We start from the raw sequence: 19,375 nt of genomic DNA, 5'->3' as shown, positions 1-19,375 counted from the left end.
TGTTACTTAAGCTATCCAATCCACAAATCAATGGCATAATTTAACATAAATTGATTGCATGACAATTTGTACAACAAACATTGAAATCAACTAGCTAATTTTAGCTTAATAGTGGCTTAACTTTTATCCGTGCAATCTGTAGAATCAATCGGATTGCCTGCCAATTAAATTGGCCCTGGGGAGATATTTTGGGTTTGAAAAGAAGGCTGTCCTACAATTATTAAATGATGTTTCAATGACTGAGTTACCAGTGCCTTACAAATGCCAGTGTGCAAACTCCTTTCAGTTTAATTCATTAGACTTCTAGTCATGCATGCCATGACATTCTATCAATTTGAACTGCTAAGTATGTTCTCACTGAAATCTGTCTACTGTTTACTTTAGGTCACTGGTTTTCCAACCTGTCCTCTGACCTCCCTAACAGGCCACATTTGATGATATCTGAACTGGAGCACAGGTGAAATAATCAGCTGATTAGTAACCATGGCTATTTTACCTGCTCTCATCCAAGGTAATCCTGAAAACCTGGCCTGTTGGGGAGGCCTGAGGACAGGTTTGAAAACCAGTGATTTAGGTAGTAGAGTAGCTAAGCTACAACCATTGTTGGTTTCTATATTGAAGTGGATATTAGGTTTCATGTCAAATAAGTTATATATCGTTCTTTTTCCTTCTTTTTATACAAGTTATAGTTTGATAATGAATAGCAGTATACTTTTACACTTTGTGCAGTTTGATAATAAATAGCAGTATACTTTTACACTTTGTGCAGTTTGATAATAAATAGCAGTATACTTTTACACTTTGTGCAGTTTGATAATAAATAGCAGTATACTTTTACACTTTGTGCAGTTTGATAATAAATAGCAGTATACTTTTACACTTTGTGCAGTTTGATAATAAATAGCAGTATACTTTTACACTTTGTGCAGTTTGATAATAAATAGCAGTATACTTTTACACTTTGTGCAGTTTGATAATAAATAGCAGTATACTTTTACACTTTGTGCAGTTTGATAATAAATAGCAGTGTAATTTTACACTTTGTGCAGTTTGATAATAAATAGCAGTATAATTTTACACTTTGTGCAGTTTGATAATAAATAGCAGTATACTTTTACACTTTGTGCAGTTTGATAATAAATAGCAGTATACTTTTACACTTTGTGCAGTTTGATAATAAATAGCAGTATACTTTTACACTTTGTGCAGTTTGATAATAAATAGCAGTATACTTTTACACTTTGTGCAGTTTGATAATAAATAGCAGTATACTTTTACACTTTGTGCAGTTTGATAATAAATAGCAGTATACTTTTACACTTTGTGCAGTTTGATAATAAATAGCAGTATACTTTTACACTTTGTGCAGTTTGATAATAAATAGCAGTATAATTTTACACTTTGTGCAGTTTGATAATAAATAGCAGTATACTTTTACACTTTGTGCAGTTTGATAATAAATAGCAGTATACTTTTACACTTTGTGCAGTTTGATAATGATAATTTCAAACTCTAAAACGTGTAAAATGTCTGCAATTCTTAATAAAATATATCTAAGACTCAATTGTTAAAATGTTATCATACATAGAATAAACGTGTGCCTCACTGTTTAAAAGTACATGAAACCCCAAACTTTTCTTTCATGATTTAGATGTAAAATATAATTTAAAAAATAGTTTCCAATTTACTTATATTATCAATTTTGCTTCATACTCATGTTATTCTATGTTAAAGAGATACCTAGATAGGTAGCGTGCACATGTCTGAAGCACTACATGACAGGAAATAGTGCTGCCATCTAGTGATCTTGCTAATGTGTAATATTGCTGCAAAACTACTACTATATAGTGCTTGAGTCACGTGCATACTCCTGAACTTAACATCCTGCGTTTCAACAAAGGATAACAAGACAATTAAGAAAATATAATAATATTAGTAAATTAGAAAGTTGTTTACAATTGCATGTTCTGACTGAATTATAAAAGACATTTTGGGGTGTTATGCCCCTTTAAGATGAAGTGCAACAAACTTATTCTCTGCTTCATGGACATGAATACCTTATCATACTTATGAAAGAAAAGGTATGTGGAGTTTATGCCGACCTATCTTCAAACTCAGTGGAACAGACTCTGGGCTTGCAATTGGTCATGTGGGTGATTACCTTGAAACTGGTGAATTTGGAGACAATATAGAGAATTGTATCCACAGAAGGAGCAAACATGGGGCCTGGTTTTCCTTGGACATATAAGTGTATAAGTGCTTTCCAACATATGGTCTTGATGGTTTAATGTGGCTATTTACTTCCTTAAAGGGACAGGAGAACCAAACGTTTAATTTCATGATTTGGATAGAACATACAATTTCAAATAACTTTCCAATGTACTTATATTATCAAATTTGCTTCATTATCTTGATATCCTTTGCTGAAGAAACAGCATTGCACTACTGGCAGCTAACTGAACACATCTAGTTAGCCAATCACAAGAGACAAATCTATGTAGGCACCAATCGGCGACTAACTCCCACTGGTGTAGGATATGTGCATACTTTTTTTTAACCCCTTATGACCGAGTATGTACCATGTACGTCCTCCAAAAAACAGCAGTTAAGGACCATAAACGTACCTGGCACGTCCTTGGTCAAATTATTGCAGCAATGCCTCAATATTGAGGCATCGTGCAATACCCTTTAGGCAGTAACCAATGCAGAGAGGGCCCCTCTGTGTCCCTCTTTGCATCGACCAGCAATGGTGCCAATCGTTGGTGGCATTGGGAGGGCATGGAGGGAGGCAGGTGGGCGACCCATCACTGGAGGAGGCAGGAGGAGAAGGAAGTAGAGCGGGAAGAGGGGTAGGAGCGGGTGGGACCGCTACGCTACAGCACTTCAGTGAGTGGGAAGGATGGAGAGGGGGATCCTATGTGGGATCCGTGTCTGGAAAGGAATCTGGGAGGGGGTATGGTAATGAGGAGGGGGCAACTACACTACGGAAAAAAAAGTTTTTTTTATTTTTTTTTTATTAAAAAAATTACAATAATTTAGAGAAAACTGGGTACTAGCAGACAGCTGCCAGTACCTAAGATGGTGGCAAATAGGTAGAGGGGGAGGGTTAGAGAGCTGTTTTTTTTGGGGGGGGGGATTATTCAGGGAGGTTGTGGGCAAAGGGGGGATTCTACACTGCAGAATATATAAAACAAAAAAAGCCTTTTATTTTAGTACTGGCAGACTTTCTGCCAGTACTTAAGATGGGGGTGACAGTTGTGAGGTGTGAGAGGGAAGAGAGCTGTTTGAGAGGGATTAGGGTAATCTATACACTAAAGCTAAAATTAACCCTACAAGCTACCTAATTAACCCCTTCACTGCTGGTCATAATACAAGTGTGGTGCTAATTACTAAAAAGCAAAGCCATATATGTCTGCTATTTCTGAACAAAGGGGATCCCAGAGAAGCATTTACAACCATTTGTGCCATGATTGCACAAGCTGTTTGTAAATAATTTCAGTGAGAAACATAAAGTTTGTGAAAAAGTTAACAATTGTTTTTTATTTGATCGCATTTGGCGGTGAGATGGTGGCATGAAATATACCAAAATGGGCCTAGATCAATACTTTGGGTTGTCTACTAAAAAAATACATACATGTGAAGGGTTATTCAGGGATTCCTGACAGATATCCGTGTTACAATGTAACTTTCGATAATTTTGAAAAAAAAAATGGTTTGGAAATAGCAATGTGCTACTTGTATTTATTGCCCTATAACTTGGGGGGGAAAAAGCAAAGAGCAAGTAAACATTGGGTATTTCTAAACTCAGGATAAAATTTAGAAACTATTTAGCATGGGTGTTTTCTGATGGTTGTAGATGCGTAAGAGATTTTGGGGGCCAAAGTTAGAAAAAGTGTTTTTTTTTTCATCATACTTTCTAAAGATACCAATTTTTTTTTTATAAAGTACATTTAATGCCGAGAAAAACGGTATATAATATGTGTGGATACAGTAAAGGAGTAAGAGGAAAATTACAGCTAAACACAAACACAGCAGCAATGTAAAAGCAGCCCTGGTCTTTAACGGTAAGAAAATTGAAAAATGGTCTGTCACTAAGGGGTTAACAATGGGATACCAAGAGAATGAAGCACATTTGAAAATATAAGTGAATTTAAACGTGTCTTAAAATTACATGTTCTCTCTCATAAAAGTATAATTTGGACTTTCCTATCCTTTTAAACTGACTACAGTGTGGGCCTGGATCAGAGGTATTCTGTAACCATTTTATAGGTGCTGCATGCCATTACAAGTAATGCAGAATGCATAGCTCAGCTTATTATGGTGAAACATATGGCTGTAACCCTAAACCTTAACCTCTCTCATACTGATAATCCCACACACAATGTTTCTAAAATGTGATAACTGGTCTTCCCCTTGAAACAAAATTGCTATAACTTAAAAGGGTAGAGTTTTACATCTTTGTATGTAGATACATGCAAAATAAGTTGTTTTTTTTCCAAACTGCTTGATTATACTTTTGGATTTAATTTCAGAAAATGTCCCTACACCAGTTTAGTCATGTTTTAGCATTTTGTGATGCTTGTGATTAGGTTGCTGTGGAAATGCATGCAACCCCAAACGTTGTTGCCTCAGTAACATAAGTTACAAATATTTATGTAGTTTCCATTGCTGTTGTAAACTGGTGTTAACAAGTATCTCTCACACTTCCCATGCGTTAAATATGAGTTGTGTTCAGTTTTTTTTTTTGGTTAATAAAACTTGCTTGTGGCTTGATCCTTATGGACACTTATTGGAAGAAACCATATCTTTTAGAATTTCCCTGTTAGTTGATGATCTCCTTTTTTTTTTTTTTCTTTCTATTAATCAAAACTAATATATTTCTAAAATAACTGCAACAAAAAAATCCCTTAACAATATGAGGCCCATTTATCAAGCTCCGTATGGAGCTTGAAGGGCCGTATTTCTGGCGAGTCTTCAAACTCGCCAGAAACAGCAGTTATGAAGTAGCGGTCTAAAGACCGCTGCTCCATAACCCTGTTCGCCTGCTCTGATGAGGCGGACAGGAATCGCCGGAATTCAACCCGATCGAGTAAGATCGGGTTGATTGACACCTCCCTGCTGGCGGCCGATTGACCGCGAGTCTGCAGGGGGTGGCATTGCACCAGCAGCTCTTGTGAGCTGCTGGTGCAATGCTGAAAACGGAGAGCATATTGCTCTCTGCATTCAGGGAGGTCTTGCGGACCTGATCTGCACCGTCGGATCAGGTCCGCAAGACCTTTCATAAATAGGCCTCTATGTGTCAGTAAAATAAAAATAAATCTAGGAAATAGCAAGATTTATTATTATAATAAAAGAATTTAACAAAAGAACAATCTCTTTCTCATCTTCTTCATTAGCTTGAATGTTTTGCATAGTTTTTATTATGGGAGTCGTACAGGAGATGTTCTGGATCAACCATATTTGAATAGTAACTAAACCCTCTACATGACTCGTCTTCTCACACTTTTCTCCTTGGGTTCTAATTAATAAACCTGTGAGATCTCTGTTACCATACGCTAAAAGAGTCCAAATAAATTGTGAATTAAAGGGATATGAAAGTCAAGATTAAAGTATCATGATTTATATAAAGCGTAGAACTTAGATAAGGTTCCCATTTACTTTGATTATGAAATGCACCTCTTTCTTTTTGTTGAAATTTGCCCCCATTCTGTAGGTTCAGGAGCATGATCTTATGTTGAGCACTATGTAGTAATAGTTTATGGGGAAATGTTATACAAGCAGGCTGTAGAGGGAGGTTAAGAGTGCTGTGGCCTCAATAACTCTATGATAAGACATGTTCCCTCCAATTGCTGTGGTCTGTACAACAAGAATACAAGGCTGAAACAAGTAGTTGCACTTCACCTCGGCCAAGAAGGCCTTGATTCCCTGTTTTTAAAATCTTCTAAGAAGGGTACAGTTTAAATTCTGAAACTCCAAGCATATTCCTTACAGATTATGAATCCAACAATGATTTAAATGAGTTAAACATTAAAATATAAACGTAATTTCTCTTGTTAAGTGTATCCAGTCCACGGATCACCCATTACTTGTGGGATATTCTCCTTCCCAACAGAAAGTTGCAAGAAGATCACCCACAGCAGAGCTGCTATATAGCTCCTCCCCTCACTGCCATATCCAGTCATTCTCTTGCAACTCTCAACAAAGATGGAGGTAGTAAGAGGAGAGTGGCGTATTATAGTTAGTTTTTTTCTTCAATCAAAAGTTTATTATTTTTAAATGGTACCGGAGCGTACTATTTTATCTCAGGCAGCATTTAGAAGAAGAATCTGCCTGCGTTTTCTATGATCTTAGCAGAAGTAACTAAGATCCACTGCCGTTCTCACATATTCTGAGGAGTGAGGTAACTTCAGAGGGGGAATGGCGTGCTGGTTACCCTACAATAAGGTATGTGCAGTTAATATTTTTCTAGGGATGGAATTTGCTAGAAAATGCTGCTGATACCGGATTAATGTAAGTTAAGCCTAAATACAGTGATTTAATAGCGACTGGTATCAGGCTTATTACCAGAGATACATACTCTTATAAAAGTGCAATATAAAACGTTTGCTGGCATGTTTAATCGTTTTTATATATGCTTAGTGATAAAACTTATTGGGGCCTAGTTTTTTTCCACATGGCTGGCTTTATTTTTGCCTAGAAACAGTTTCCTGAGGCTTTCCACTGTTGTAATATGAGTGGGAGGGGCCTATTTTAGTGCTTTTCTGCGCAGCTAAAATTACAGACCGAGACATTGAGCTTCCCTCTGCATGATACAGGACATCTCTGAAGGGCTCAAAAGGCTTCAAAAGTCGTGTTTGAGGAAGGTAACAGCCGCAGTAGAGCTGTGGCAGTTGTGACTGGTTTTATAAACGTTTTTGTCATTTGTTATTCCGTTTTTGGTATTAAGGGGTTAATCATCCATTTGCAAGTGGGTGCAATGCTCTGCTAACTTGTTACATACACTGTAAAAATTTTGTTAGTGTAACTGCCTTTTTGCACTGTTATTCAAAATTTTGACAAAATTTGTTTTTCTTAAAGGCGCAGTAACGTTTTTTATATTGCTTGTTAACTTGGTTTAAAGTGTTTTCCAAGCTTGCTAGTCTCATTGCTAGTGTGTACAAACATGTCTGACACAGAGGAAACTACTTGTTCATTATGTTTAAAAGCCATGGTGGAGCCCCATAGGAGAATGTGTACTGAATGTATTGATTTCACCTTAAACAGTAAAGATCAGTCTTTATCAATAAAAGAATTGTCACCAGAGGGTTCTGTCGAGGGGGAAGTTATGCCGACTAACTCTCCCCACGTGTTAGACCCTTTGCCTCCCGCTCAAGGGACTCACGCTAATATGGCGCAAAGTACATCAGGGACGCCCATAGCGATTACTTTGCAGGACAGGGCTGCGATCATGGATAATACTCTGTCAGAAGTATTAGCCAGATTGCCTGAATTAAGAGGCAAGCGCGATAGCTCTGGGGTTAGATGAGATACAGAGCGCGTAGATGCTGTAAGAGCCATGTCTGATACTGCGTCACAATATGCAGAACCTGAGGACGGAGAGCTTCAGTCTGTGGGTGACATCTCTGACTCGGGGAAACCTGATTCAGATATTTCTAATTTTAAATTTAAGCTTGAGAACCTCCGTGTATTGCTTGGGGAGGTGTTAGCTGCTCTGAATGACTGTGACACAATTGCAGTGCCAGAGAAATTGTGTAGACTAGATAAATACTATGCAGTGCCGGTGTGTACTGATGTTTTTCCAATACCTAAAAGGTTTACAGAAATTATTAGTAAGGAGTGGGATAGACCCGGTGTGCCGTTTTCCCCCCCTCCTATATTTAGAAAAATGTTTCCAATAGACGCCACTACACGGGACTTATGGCAGACGGTCCCTAAGGTGGAGGGAGCAGTTTCTATTTTAGCAAAGCGTACCACTATCCCGGTTGAGGACAGTTGTGCTTTTTCAGATCCAATGGATAAAAAATTAGATGGTTACCTTAAGAAAATGTTTATTCAACAAGGTTTTATTTTACAGCCCCTTGCATGCATTGCGCCTGTCACTGCTGCGGCGGCGTTCTGGTTTGAGGCCCTAGAAGAGGCCATCCATACAGCTCCATTGACTGAAATCATTGACAAGCTTAGAACACTTAAGCTAGCTAAGTCATTTGTTTCTGATGCCATTGTTCATTTGACTAAACTAACGGCTAAGAATTCCGGATTCGCCATCCAGGCGCGTAGGGCGCTATGGCTTAAATCCTGGTCAGCTGACGTGACTTCAAAGTCTAAATTACTCAACATTCCTTTCAAGGGGCAGACCTTATTCGGGCCTGGTTAGAAAGAAATGATTGCTGACATTACTGGAGGTAAGGGTCATACCCTTCCTCAGGACAGGGCCAAATCAAGGGCGAAACAGTCTAATTTTCGTGACTTTCGAAATTTCAAGGCAGGTGCAGCATCAACTTCCTCTGGTTCAAAACAAGAGGGAACTTTTGCTCAATCCAAGCAGGCCTGGAAATCTAACCAGTCCTGGAACAAGGGCAAGCAGGCCAGAAAGCCTGCTGCTGCCTCCAAGACAGCATGAAGGAACGACCCCCTATCCGGCAACGGATCTAGTAGGGGGCAGACTTTCTCTCTTCGCCCAGGCATGGGCAAGAGATGTTCAGGATCCCTGGGCGTTGGAGATCATATCTCAGGGATATCTTCTGGACTTCAAAGCTTCTCCTCCACAAGGGAGATTTCACCTTTCAAGATTATCTGCAAACCAGATAAAGAAAGAGGCATTCCTACGCTGCGTTCAAGACCTTCTAGTAATGGGAGTGATCCATCCAGTTCCGCGGACGGAACAAGGACAGGGTTTTTATTCAAATCTGGTTGTGGTTCCCAAAAAGGAGGGAACCTTCAGACCAATTTTGGATCTAAAGATCTTAAATAAATTCCTGAGTTCCATCATTCAAGATGGAAACTATTCGAACCATCTTTCCCATGATCCAAGAGGGTCAGTACATGACCACAGTGGACTTAAAGGATGCCTACCTTCACATTCCGATTCACAAGAATCATCATCGGTTCCTGAGGTTTGCCTTTCTAGACAGGCATTACCAATTTGTAGCTCTTCCCTTCGGGTTGGCTACAGCCCCAAGAATTTTTACAAAGGTTCTGGGCTCACTTCTGGCGGTTCTAAGACCGCGAGGCATAGCGGTGGCTCCTTATCTAGATGACATCCTGATACAGGCGTCAAGCTTTCAAATTGCCAAGTCTCATACAGAGATAGTTCAGGCATTTCTGAGGTCGCATGGGTGGAAAGTGAACGAAGAAAAGAGTTCTCTATCTCCTCTCACAAGGGTTTCCTTCCTAGGGACTCTTATAGATTCTGTAGAAATGAAAATTTACCTGACGGAGTCCAGGTTATTAAAACTTCTAAATGCTTGCTGTGTTCTTCACTCCATTCCGTGCCCTGCGGTGGCTCAGTGCATGGAAGTAATCGGCTTAATGGTAGCGGCGATGGACATAGTGCCATTTGCGCGGCTGCATCTCAGTGGAATGGGGATTACACAGATTTGTCCCCTCTACTAAATCTGGATCAGGAAACCAGAGATTCTCTTCTCTGGTGGTTATCTTGGGTCCACCTGTCCAAGGGTATGACCTTTCGCAGACCAGATTGGACGATTGTAACAACAGATGCCAGCCTTCTAGGTTGGGGTGCAGTCTGGAACTCCCTGAAGGCTCAGGGTTCATGGACTTCTCCCAATAAATATTCTGGAGTTAAGAGCAATATTCAATGCTCTTCTAGCTTGGCTTCAGTTAGCAACACTGAGGTTCATCAGATTTCAGTCGGACAACATCACGACTGTGGCTTACATCAACCATCAAGGGGGAACCAGGAGTTCCCTAGCGATGTCAGAAGTCTCCAAGATAATTCGCTGGGCAGAGACTCACTCTTGCCACCTATCAGCGATCCATATCCCGGGCGTAGAGAACTGGGAGGCAGATTTTCTAAGTCGTCAGACTTTTCATCCGGGGAAGTGGGAGCTCCATCCGGAGGTGTTTGCTCAATTGGTCCATCGTTGGGGCAAACCAGAGCTGGATCTCATGGCGTCTCGCCAGAACGCCAAGCTTCCTTGTTACGGATCCTGGTCCAGGGACCCAGAAGCGACGCTGATAGATGCTCTAGCAGCTCCTTGGTTCTTCAACCTGGCTTATGTGTTTCCACCGTTTCCTCTGCTCCCTCGACTGATTGCCAAAATCAGACAGGAGAGAGCATCGGTGATTCTGATAGTGCCTGCGTGGCCACGCAGGACCTGGTATGCAGATCTGGTGGACATGTCATCCTTTCCACCATGGACTCTGCCTCCGAGACAAGACCTTCTAATACAAGGTCCTTTCAATCATCCGAATCTAATTTCTCTGAGACTGACTGCATGGATATTGAACGCTTGATCCTATCAAAGCATGGCTTCTCCGAGTCAGTCATTGATACCTTAATACAGGCACGAAAGCCTGTCACCAGGAAAATCTACCACAAGATATGGCATAAATATCTTCATTGGTGTGAATCCAAGAATTACTCATGGAGTAGGGTTAGGATTCCTAGGATATTGTCCTTCCTCCAAGAGGGTTTGGACAAAGGATTATCAGCTAGTTCTTTGAAGGGACAGATTTCTGCTCTGTCTATTCTTTTACACAAGCGTCTGGCAGAAGTTCCAGACGTTCAGGCATTTTGTCAGGCTTTAGTTAGAGTTAAGCCTGTGTTTAAACCTGTTGCTCCTTCATGGAGCTTAAACTTGGTTCTTAAAGTTCTTCAAGGGGTTCCGTTTGAACCCCTTCATTCTATTGATATCAAACTTCTATCATGGAAAGTTCTGTTTCTGATGGCTATTTCCTCGGCTCGAAGAGTCTCTGAGTTATCTGCCGTACATTGTGATTCTCCTTATCTGATCTTTCATTCAGATAAAGTAGTTCTGCGTACAAAACCTGGGTTTTTACCCAAGGTGGTTTCTAACAAGAATATCAATCAAGAGATTGTTGTTCCATCATTGTGTCCTAATCCTTCTTCAAAGAAGGAACGTCTTTTGCATAATCTAGACGTAGTCCGTGCCTTGAAGTTTTACTTACAAGCTACTAAAGATTTTCGTCAAACATCTAACCTGTTTGTTGTTTACTCTGGACAGAGGAGAGGTCAAAAGGCCTCGGCAACCTCTCTTTCTTTTTGGCTTCGGAGTATAATCCGTTTAGCCTATGAGACTGCTGGACAGCAGCCCCCTGAAAGGATTACAGCTCATTCTACTAGAGCTGTGGCTTCCACCTGGGCCTTTAAAAATGAGGCTTCTGTTGAACAGATTTGCAAGGCTGCGACTTGGTCTTCACTTCATACCTTTTCAAAATTTTCAAAATTTGATACTTTTGCTTCTTCGGAGGCTGTTTTTGGGAGAAAGGTTCTACAGGCAGTGGTTCCTTCCGTTTAAGTTCCTGCCTTGTCCCTCCCATCATCCGTGTACTTGAACTTTGGTATTGGTATCCCACAAGTAATGGATGATCCGTGGACTGGATACACTTAACAAGAGAAAACATAATTTATGCTTACCTGATAAATGTATTTCTCTTGTAGTGTATCCAGTCCACGGCCCGCCCTGTCCTTTTAAGGCAGGTCTAAATTTTAACTAAACTACAGTCACCACTGCACCCTATGGTTTCTCCTTTCTCGGCTTGTTTCGGTCGAATGACTGGATATGGCAGTGAGGGGAGGAGCTATATAGCAGCTCTGCTGTGGGTGATCCTCTTTCAACTTCCTGTTGGGAAGGAGAATATCCCACAAGTAATGGATGATCCGTGGACTGGATACACTACAAGAGAAATAAATTTATCAGGTAAGCATACATTTATGTTATTTCTATAGATTCTACCTCATCAATTGTGGCATGGTACAAGTGGTTTGTTGCTAAGCCAGAACAAAAAAAAGATACCATTACAGTGACAGTTTATTCCTTCTTCAAGAATTGTAGCTCCAGATCTTGTCATAAATTGAGAGTAGCTATTTTCAATTAAATTGAATAAATTAAAGTATTAAGTACAAAAATGAGTTTGATAAAGGAAAAAAAGAAAACAAAATTATATATTCATTTTCAAAAAGGTATGCACTCCTCCTCCTATGTAAGTTCAGCTGCCAGGGTGCCGACAAAGGTAGTAATATTGCAATGCAATAAGAAAGCACTTGCTGCACGTCTTTTAATATAGAGATTAAAGCATCATAATGTTTCAAAAACGATCCGGTCCCTTTCTCCAATGATCCCAAGATACATGTTTTCCTGAGCCTGTATCTTGTGATCATTTGACAAAGGGACCGGACCGGATGTTTTAAACTTTAAACTCTTTATTATAAGCTAAATGTTATATTTGAAGACGTCCAGCGAGTGCTTTCGTATTGCATTGAGATATATATATATATATACTCTGTATATGTGTGTGTGTATGTATATATATATATATATATATATATATATATATATATATATATATATATATATATATATATATATATATATATATATATATATATATATATATATATATATATAAATAAATAGTTGGTCTGAGGAAGGGGCGTATTCCCTGAAGCATCACTGAATAAAAGGCACCTTTGCACCTATTTCAAGCCCAGAGAGTGCTGTTATTTATTATATATATATATATATATATATATATATATATATATATATATATATATACTTACTGTATGTATGCAAATAACTTTCCTATAATTTATAGTATATACTTATGTTTCTATGTTTATTTACATCAGTTTTGTTGTCTGTTGATTTGCGTATGTTGCTTATGTTTTCACCTAATATGGAAAAGAAAAAGTAGTTGCACATTTTTTATTTATTTTTTGCATGAAAAAATTAAACCTGTTTTATATTTAACTTGATAAATACTTTTTTGTACAAATATTACTGCTTTACTACAACTTTTTTTAAATTAACATGTTTTCTGAAACCCACATATTCCATGAACGTTTTAATTGTCAGTGTGACAGATAACAGATAATACATAGGTCTCTCATTACAGTTAAATATTTCTATAAAACCTTTAGTAATTACTACTTTTTTAATACTTTAGGGAAGTTGGAGTGATATTGCTGGTCGAAGGTATTCACTAGTTACATGTCTTGTCGTGAGTGCATTTGGTTATGGTCTTCTTGGCTTGTCAACCAACATTTTCATATTTGCAATTGCTAGAGTACCTTTGGGTGAGTAAATGCCATGAGTATTAAACTTGCATAAATATTTATTATAAATGTTAACTTTTCAGTATTTAATGGCTGGCACAGGAATAGAATAGTGTAAGGCGGGAGCGCTAGAGAAATAAGGAGAGGCACAGGAGCAGTGACACACTACTTCACACTATCCTATGGAAATTGCAAGCAGCACTTGACTTTGGCAAAACATTGAACCATTTTTAAGAGCCAACAATGGCACTTGTCATGTTGTAGTAGAATAGGACAAAGGGAAGGATGTAGGGGAAAGAAACACTCTGAGTGAGTTGCACAGAAATACCAAAGTGCACATTGCAACGTGAGTGAAGCACTTTTATTTTGGTTGAGCAGAATCGGCTCTTGAGAGCTGTTTGTGAACCCTGGATCAGATGTAAGTTCCTCAAATTAGAAACTAGAAATAAATATAATTTTCTTTTGAACAGGAAAAACAAAGTAACATCTATTATGTCTTTAAATCAGGGGTCTTCAAAGTATTTTACTATTACTTTTGGTAAATGCAATCTTAACCACTTAACTGGAAGTTTTATCAGTATGTGTATACAGCTGTTGAGGAAACATAACTTCAGATTATTCTTTTAAGATGTCAAAATAAATATAAACATAGGATTCTTAGTTTGACTTAACTTAAACGTTTAAATACTTTTTAAAGAGACAGTCAAGTCAAAATTAAATATCATAATTCAGATAGGGCATACAATTTTAAACAAATTTCCAATTTTCTCTTATCCAATTTGCTTTATTCTTTGTATTCTTTTATGAAAGCTAAACCTAGGTAGTCTCAAACTGATTTCTAATTTGTTGAAGGCTTTTCTTATCTCAGTGCATTTTGACAGTTTTTCACGGCTAGACGACGCTAGTTCATATGTGTCATATAGATAACATTGTGCTCACCCCATTGAGTTATGAGTCAGCACTGATTGGCTAAAATGCAAGTCTGTCAAAAGAACTGAGATAAGGGGGCAGTCTGCAGAGGCTTAGATACAAGGTAATCATAAAAGTGTATTAATATAACCGTGTTGGTAATGCAAAACTGGGGAACGGATAATAAAGGGATTATCTATCTTTTTAAACAGTTAAAATTCTGGAGTAGACTGTCCCTTTTAATATTTTGGGGGCAACTTCTAAGGTGACATATATATATATATATATATAAGACTAAAAATGTAGTAAATAGGGGAAGGATGTATATTGCAGGAGAAAAATACTATAATGTCCTGGGTGCTAAGTTCCAGTTTTATGGTACAATAGTGTACAAAGTTTTAAAAACACCTTTTCCATTTACAATACATTATGCTGTCAGACATTAAATTGTTGTGAATGGTTTGCCTTTGAGACTTTAATCATTGGTGTGGTATTTCAATGGCAAATATAATTAATTTAAAACCTTTAAGCTCACAATTTCACTTAATGCAAGTTTATAAATTAAACTCAAATATCCTTTTGAAACAATGACTATCATAGATGCAATCTAAAATGATTTCTTTTTAGGATGCATAAGTCCTTTTATTTTTCCCACCAAAATCCTTATATTTTTGTTTGGAGCTAAATATAATTGGTGCTTACTGAATGGATTTACCCTTTTCTTGTTCAAGTGGTACCGGAAATCTTTTGGCTTTGTCACCCTGCTAAAGTTCAAATCCGGGCAGAAGAATGTGCTGTAGGTTTAAGAAAAGTTTCTAATGGCCCTTTAATAATTTTTGTAGTAACTGTCAATTTGAGAGGAAATATATAATTGGTGTAATTAGTAAATATATGTTTTAATCCCCCACAGGAATTTTTAAACATTCCCTCTCCATTTCAAAAGCATTCCTATCAGATGTTGTGCAAGAGCAAGATCGCCCTCTTGTAATAGGAAGATTTAATGCAGCGTCTAACATTGGGTTTATTCTTGGACCTGTGATTGGTGGTTATCTCACAGAACTACATGGTGGATTTTACATAACCTCCCTCCTCTGTTCTTCCATTTTTTTTATAAATGCTGGTAAGTTGTATTCTGCATGAATTGATCAATCAGTTTGCACAGACTACATCCACTATAACACTTAATAAATACATAATATATACCGTATTGGCCTGTGTATAGGCCGCACTTTTTTACCCTAATGCAAATCTTTAAATTAGGGGTGCGGCCTATATTCAGACGCGGCCTATAATCGGAAGCTATACAGCAGCTTTTGCCGCAGTGTAACTGTGTGTGCTATGGGGGCAGTTGGAGGCTGGAGCGGAGCAGACAGTAGAAGAATAGACAGCAGCAGTGAGGATCATAACAATGGGGGCTGCTGTGGGCATCTAGGGCTGGGCAGTGGGCGGACAGACTTGAAGATGGCTTAAGCTGACAGTGGAGCCTGGTCAAGCCCTCTGGGTATTGTAGTCCTTTGCACGGAAATCCTGTGCCCGGAAGTAAAGAGGTTCACGCTGTGGTAAGTTCAGGAATTTCCCGTATTACAGATTCTGGTCTCTCTCTGGTTTTGCAGGGACAAGAGAGGAAGCAGTGTGGAGGTGCTGTGGGGTCAGGTAGGGTATTTTGTTAAGCTATTATAAGGACATACATTTACAGCTGTTGGCATATTCTCAATAGGAATATAAACTATAAAGGTGGTGGTGTTTTTTGTACAGAAACCAGAACACTTGTTGTCATTGCAATATAAAACATTGTTTTCTCTTAAAATGTTGTGCTACAAGGGTGTTTGTCAAATGTTAGTCAGCAAAGCAATATACCAGACAAAGTGAAAACCTAAGTAAATACATTAGAAAATAAGTTAAATGTTTGGCATAGCACTTTATGTGTATATTTTCTATAAAATGTTCATTTTCTTTAAAATGGCACCAAACTTTAAGGGTGCGGCTTATAATCAGGTGCGGCCTATACTCGGGCCAATACGATATATATATATATATATATATATATATATATATATTAATATTAATAAAAACATAAAGTATTAAATCAAACTCTAAACAGGAGCAATGTTATTTATATATATTAACAATATTTGTATTTGCTTAATAGGTCTTGTGTGGATAATGCTTCCAATTGAAGACACACTGAGTATTGCAGTGCCATTATCTAATGAGTCTAATGACTGCAATGATTTTAACAAAAATACTAAATTATCTCAGCCATCCAATGGGATAGTTAAAACTAATTCTACCCAGGAGCTGCACATTCAAGTTATGTCTATATTCAAAAACGTTGCAGGAGTAGCCTTCTCTCATATGTGGCACATATTTTTGGTTCACATGCTTACTGCTATCTCAGTCATGCTTTACTATAGTAATTTTGCCTTAGCAATGGAAGAAAGATTCCATATGACTCCCCGTTCCACTGGCTACTTAATAAGTTATGGTAGCACACTCGGAGCTCTTGCTGGACTTTTACTTGGACCTCTTTCCAGAGCTTATAAAAATAATTCCTACACAATGCTGTTACATTCAAGTTTCTTCACATTTTTTTCTATCTTGGCATATTCATTAGCATCTGATATCTGGATTGTTGTTTTATCTTCAACATTTTTGACAGTTTCTACCAATATAGGAAGGACTTGTATTGTAGACCTTGAGCTAACAGTTGCTGAGAAATATGGTAGTGGTACACTCATAGGTGTTGGCCAGACAATAACATCAGTGGGCCGGATACTTGTCCCTCTCTTCTCAGGAATTGCACAAGAATATAGCCCCCGTGGACCTCCTCAGCTTGGTGCAGTATTGTTAGTAGCATCAATAGTTATTATGTACAAAAATAAATCTATTTACCGTCGATCTTCACACAACAACAAAAAAGAGGAATAAAATTACTGGTTGTAATTTTTTTGCACCAAAGAGACAAATTTGTATCAGAAGAACTGTCTTCTACAATTGAAAGCGTAATCACAAATGTTATTTGGGTAATCGTGTAAGTATGTGAATATGAATATATGTAAATTGTTAGTATTGGCAAATGTGTTGTCAAACATATGGCTAATCAATTTAATTTTTATATAAGCATAGTATATATCAGCAAGATCTGAATAGAAAAATAAATGTTTTCAAATTAAATTCTGTGGTTTTGTTAGGGCAGTCCCATGGATGTACCACTTGGAAATTATGTTTCTGGTTTTCTCTTTTCTTTTGTGGTTAGAAACTGTAAATTGACTTTTTCTCTGACATAAGCAACCCTATTGCTTTGCAGGGTAAGTTAAAGGTCACTATTTTTTCCATTGTATTTCATGGTTTCTTTTCATAGCCTTACTTGAATCCAGGGGTAGAACTCTAAAAAAAAAAAAATAATAATAAAAAAAATTGCTGGCATTTGACCCTGTGTTGCTGCTATATAGCATGCCGTTTCAACTAGGTTTCAGTTGGCTGCGATTAGCGGGCGGGCGGGCAGGCAGGCTGCCACTAAATTCTAGGTGGCTCTTTGAGTACCCAGCATGCTGAAGCCTAGGATGAGATCACTGCATGTGCATGTAGTAATTACTAAATGTGCTGCATTGTGTTGGAGGATCAGCTGCTAACTGCTGAGCAGACATCATGGGACAGAGATTTAACGTGCCTATCGATGCCAAAGTAAATTTTGTTTACACACTGTCACCAATGTTTCTTACATCCACTGCAGCATATCATTCTTTACTTTTAGTTTTTCCGATGTGCTACAAAAGATATATAATAAATTGACAAATACATTAAGTGAAATTAGTAATTCATTTTTATACTTTTTTATTCACACTGCCACACGTGCCCCTGCACATTAGCCTTTATTTTTTTTAGTTTAGTGTAGTGTTTAATAAGTAATATGCTACATAACTAAATAAAGGATCATGTGTACGGAGAGAAGATATGGGCACTTGTGGCAGTGTCAAAGAGTAAAAAAATGTATTAAAGCTTCATTATTAATTTTTTATTTCTACTACCACGACCACCCACTGCAACAAAAAGCATTTAGTTCTCATGCCTTGTTCAGTACTTTAGAGCTCATAGACTCTATGTAGACAATATTGTAGTAGGGCTTTTCTTTATAGACTCATTGTGATGATTGTGTATTCCAGCTATACTAGTCTTAAAATGTATAAATGCTCTCACTTCTTCGTTATTTACAAAATTAATTTCCTTTCTCTCTTTTAAATGCGTTGGCCTCTGTTGCATCATTGCATTTATCTGTACTCTTTGGCACAACTTATGTATCCAAGCTATTAAATTTATACTTAGCATCAATAAATGTAGCTACCCATCCCATTTAAAGGGACAATATAGTCAAAAATAAAGTTTCATGATTCAGCTACAATTTACTTGCATTATAAAATGGTGTATTTGTATATGCACACTTTCTGAGGCACCAGCTACTACCAAGCATGTGCAAGAATTCACAGTGTATAAGTATATGATCCTGTGATTGGCTGTCACATGATACAGGGGGCCATCAAATTGTAGTACATTTTTTAATTTGTCAAATAAATATGCTGCTCATTTAATATTCAGATTAAGTGCTATTGCATTGTCTTTTTATTAAGTCTCTGTTGATTATTCTATTCTACTGTATTAGGGTTGCCATAATTCTCTTCCACAAAACTAGGACAAAGTGATATTTGACTGGAATGAGGGGGCTCGGGTGGGGAGTATATTGACAAATAATGAAAACATACTACTACAGTAGCCCTTAGCAATGTGGTTTTTTTATATCATTTTTTTTATTAAGGTTAGCAGCAATTTGATCAATCAAAAGCCAAACGTATATGAATGTCCAAAAGAGACAATTGGTTATGTGAACTGTTGCCGAAAAATCACAAATGCACACGTGACTTGTTATTGTGCAAATATGTTGCTGTATATGATTCAACCAATAATTGAAAACAATATCTAGCCTTTCTGGCCATTAACCAATAACCACAAGCAATATTATGCTCACTAGCTTCTCCTCTGACTTGCTTGTGGCTTTATACCCAGACTATTGCAGCTCATGCACACTGACTGTACTGACTGACTAGTCAGATGCTAATGTACAACTCAATGACGACAACTACTGTCTAAGCCACAGCTCACAGATCTGCTTCTAGAAACAACAGCAGCTCCCTGCTTTTCACAGCACACAGA

The 19,375-nt window shown here is 37.8% G+C and overlaps 1 protein-coding gene across 1 annotated transcript in view; it reads left to right on the top strand.

The window, feature by feature from the left end:
• The window catches only part of MFSD9 (major facilitator superfamily domain containing 9), a 37,889-nt gene extending 19,121 nt beyond the window's left edge, over positions 1-18,768 (top strand). The window contains exons 4-6 of the mRNA XM_053707663.1: positions 13,153-13,282; positions 15,081-15,290; positions 16,320-18,768. Coding sequence (XP_053563638.1) covers positions 13,153-13,282; positions 15,081-15,290; positions 16,320-17,098 — 1,119 coding nt within the window. The 3' untranslated portion in view covers positions 17,099-18,768. The remainder of the gene's footprint in view (positions 1-13,152; positions 13,283-15,080; positions 15,291-16,319) is intronic.
• The last annotated feature ends 607 nt before the right edge of the window (positions 18,769-19,375 follow it).

The sequence above is a fragment of the Bombina bombina genome, chromosome 3, assembly GCF_027579735.1.
Source record: "Bombina bombina isolate aBomBom1 chromosome 3, aBomBom1.pri, whole genome shotgun sequence".
In the NCBI taxonomy this organism is placed as follows: Eukaryota; Metazoa; Chordata; class Amphibia; order Anura; family Bombinatoridae; genus Bombina; species Bombina bombina.
Note: the sequence above shows the minus strand (reverse complement) of the source record. Positions and strands in the feature narration are given on the sequence as shown.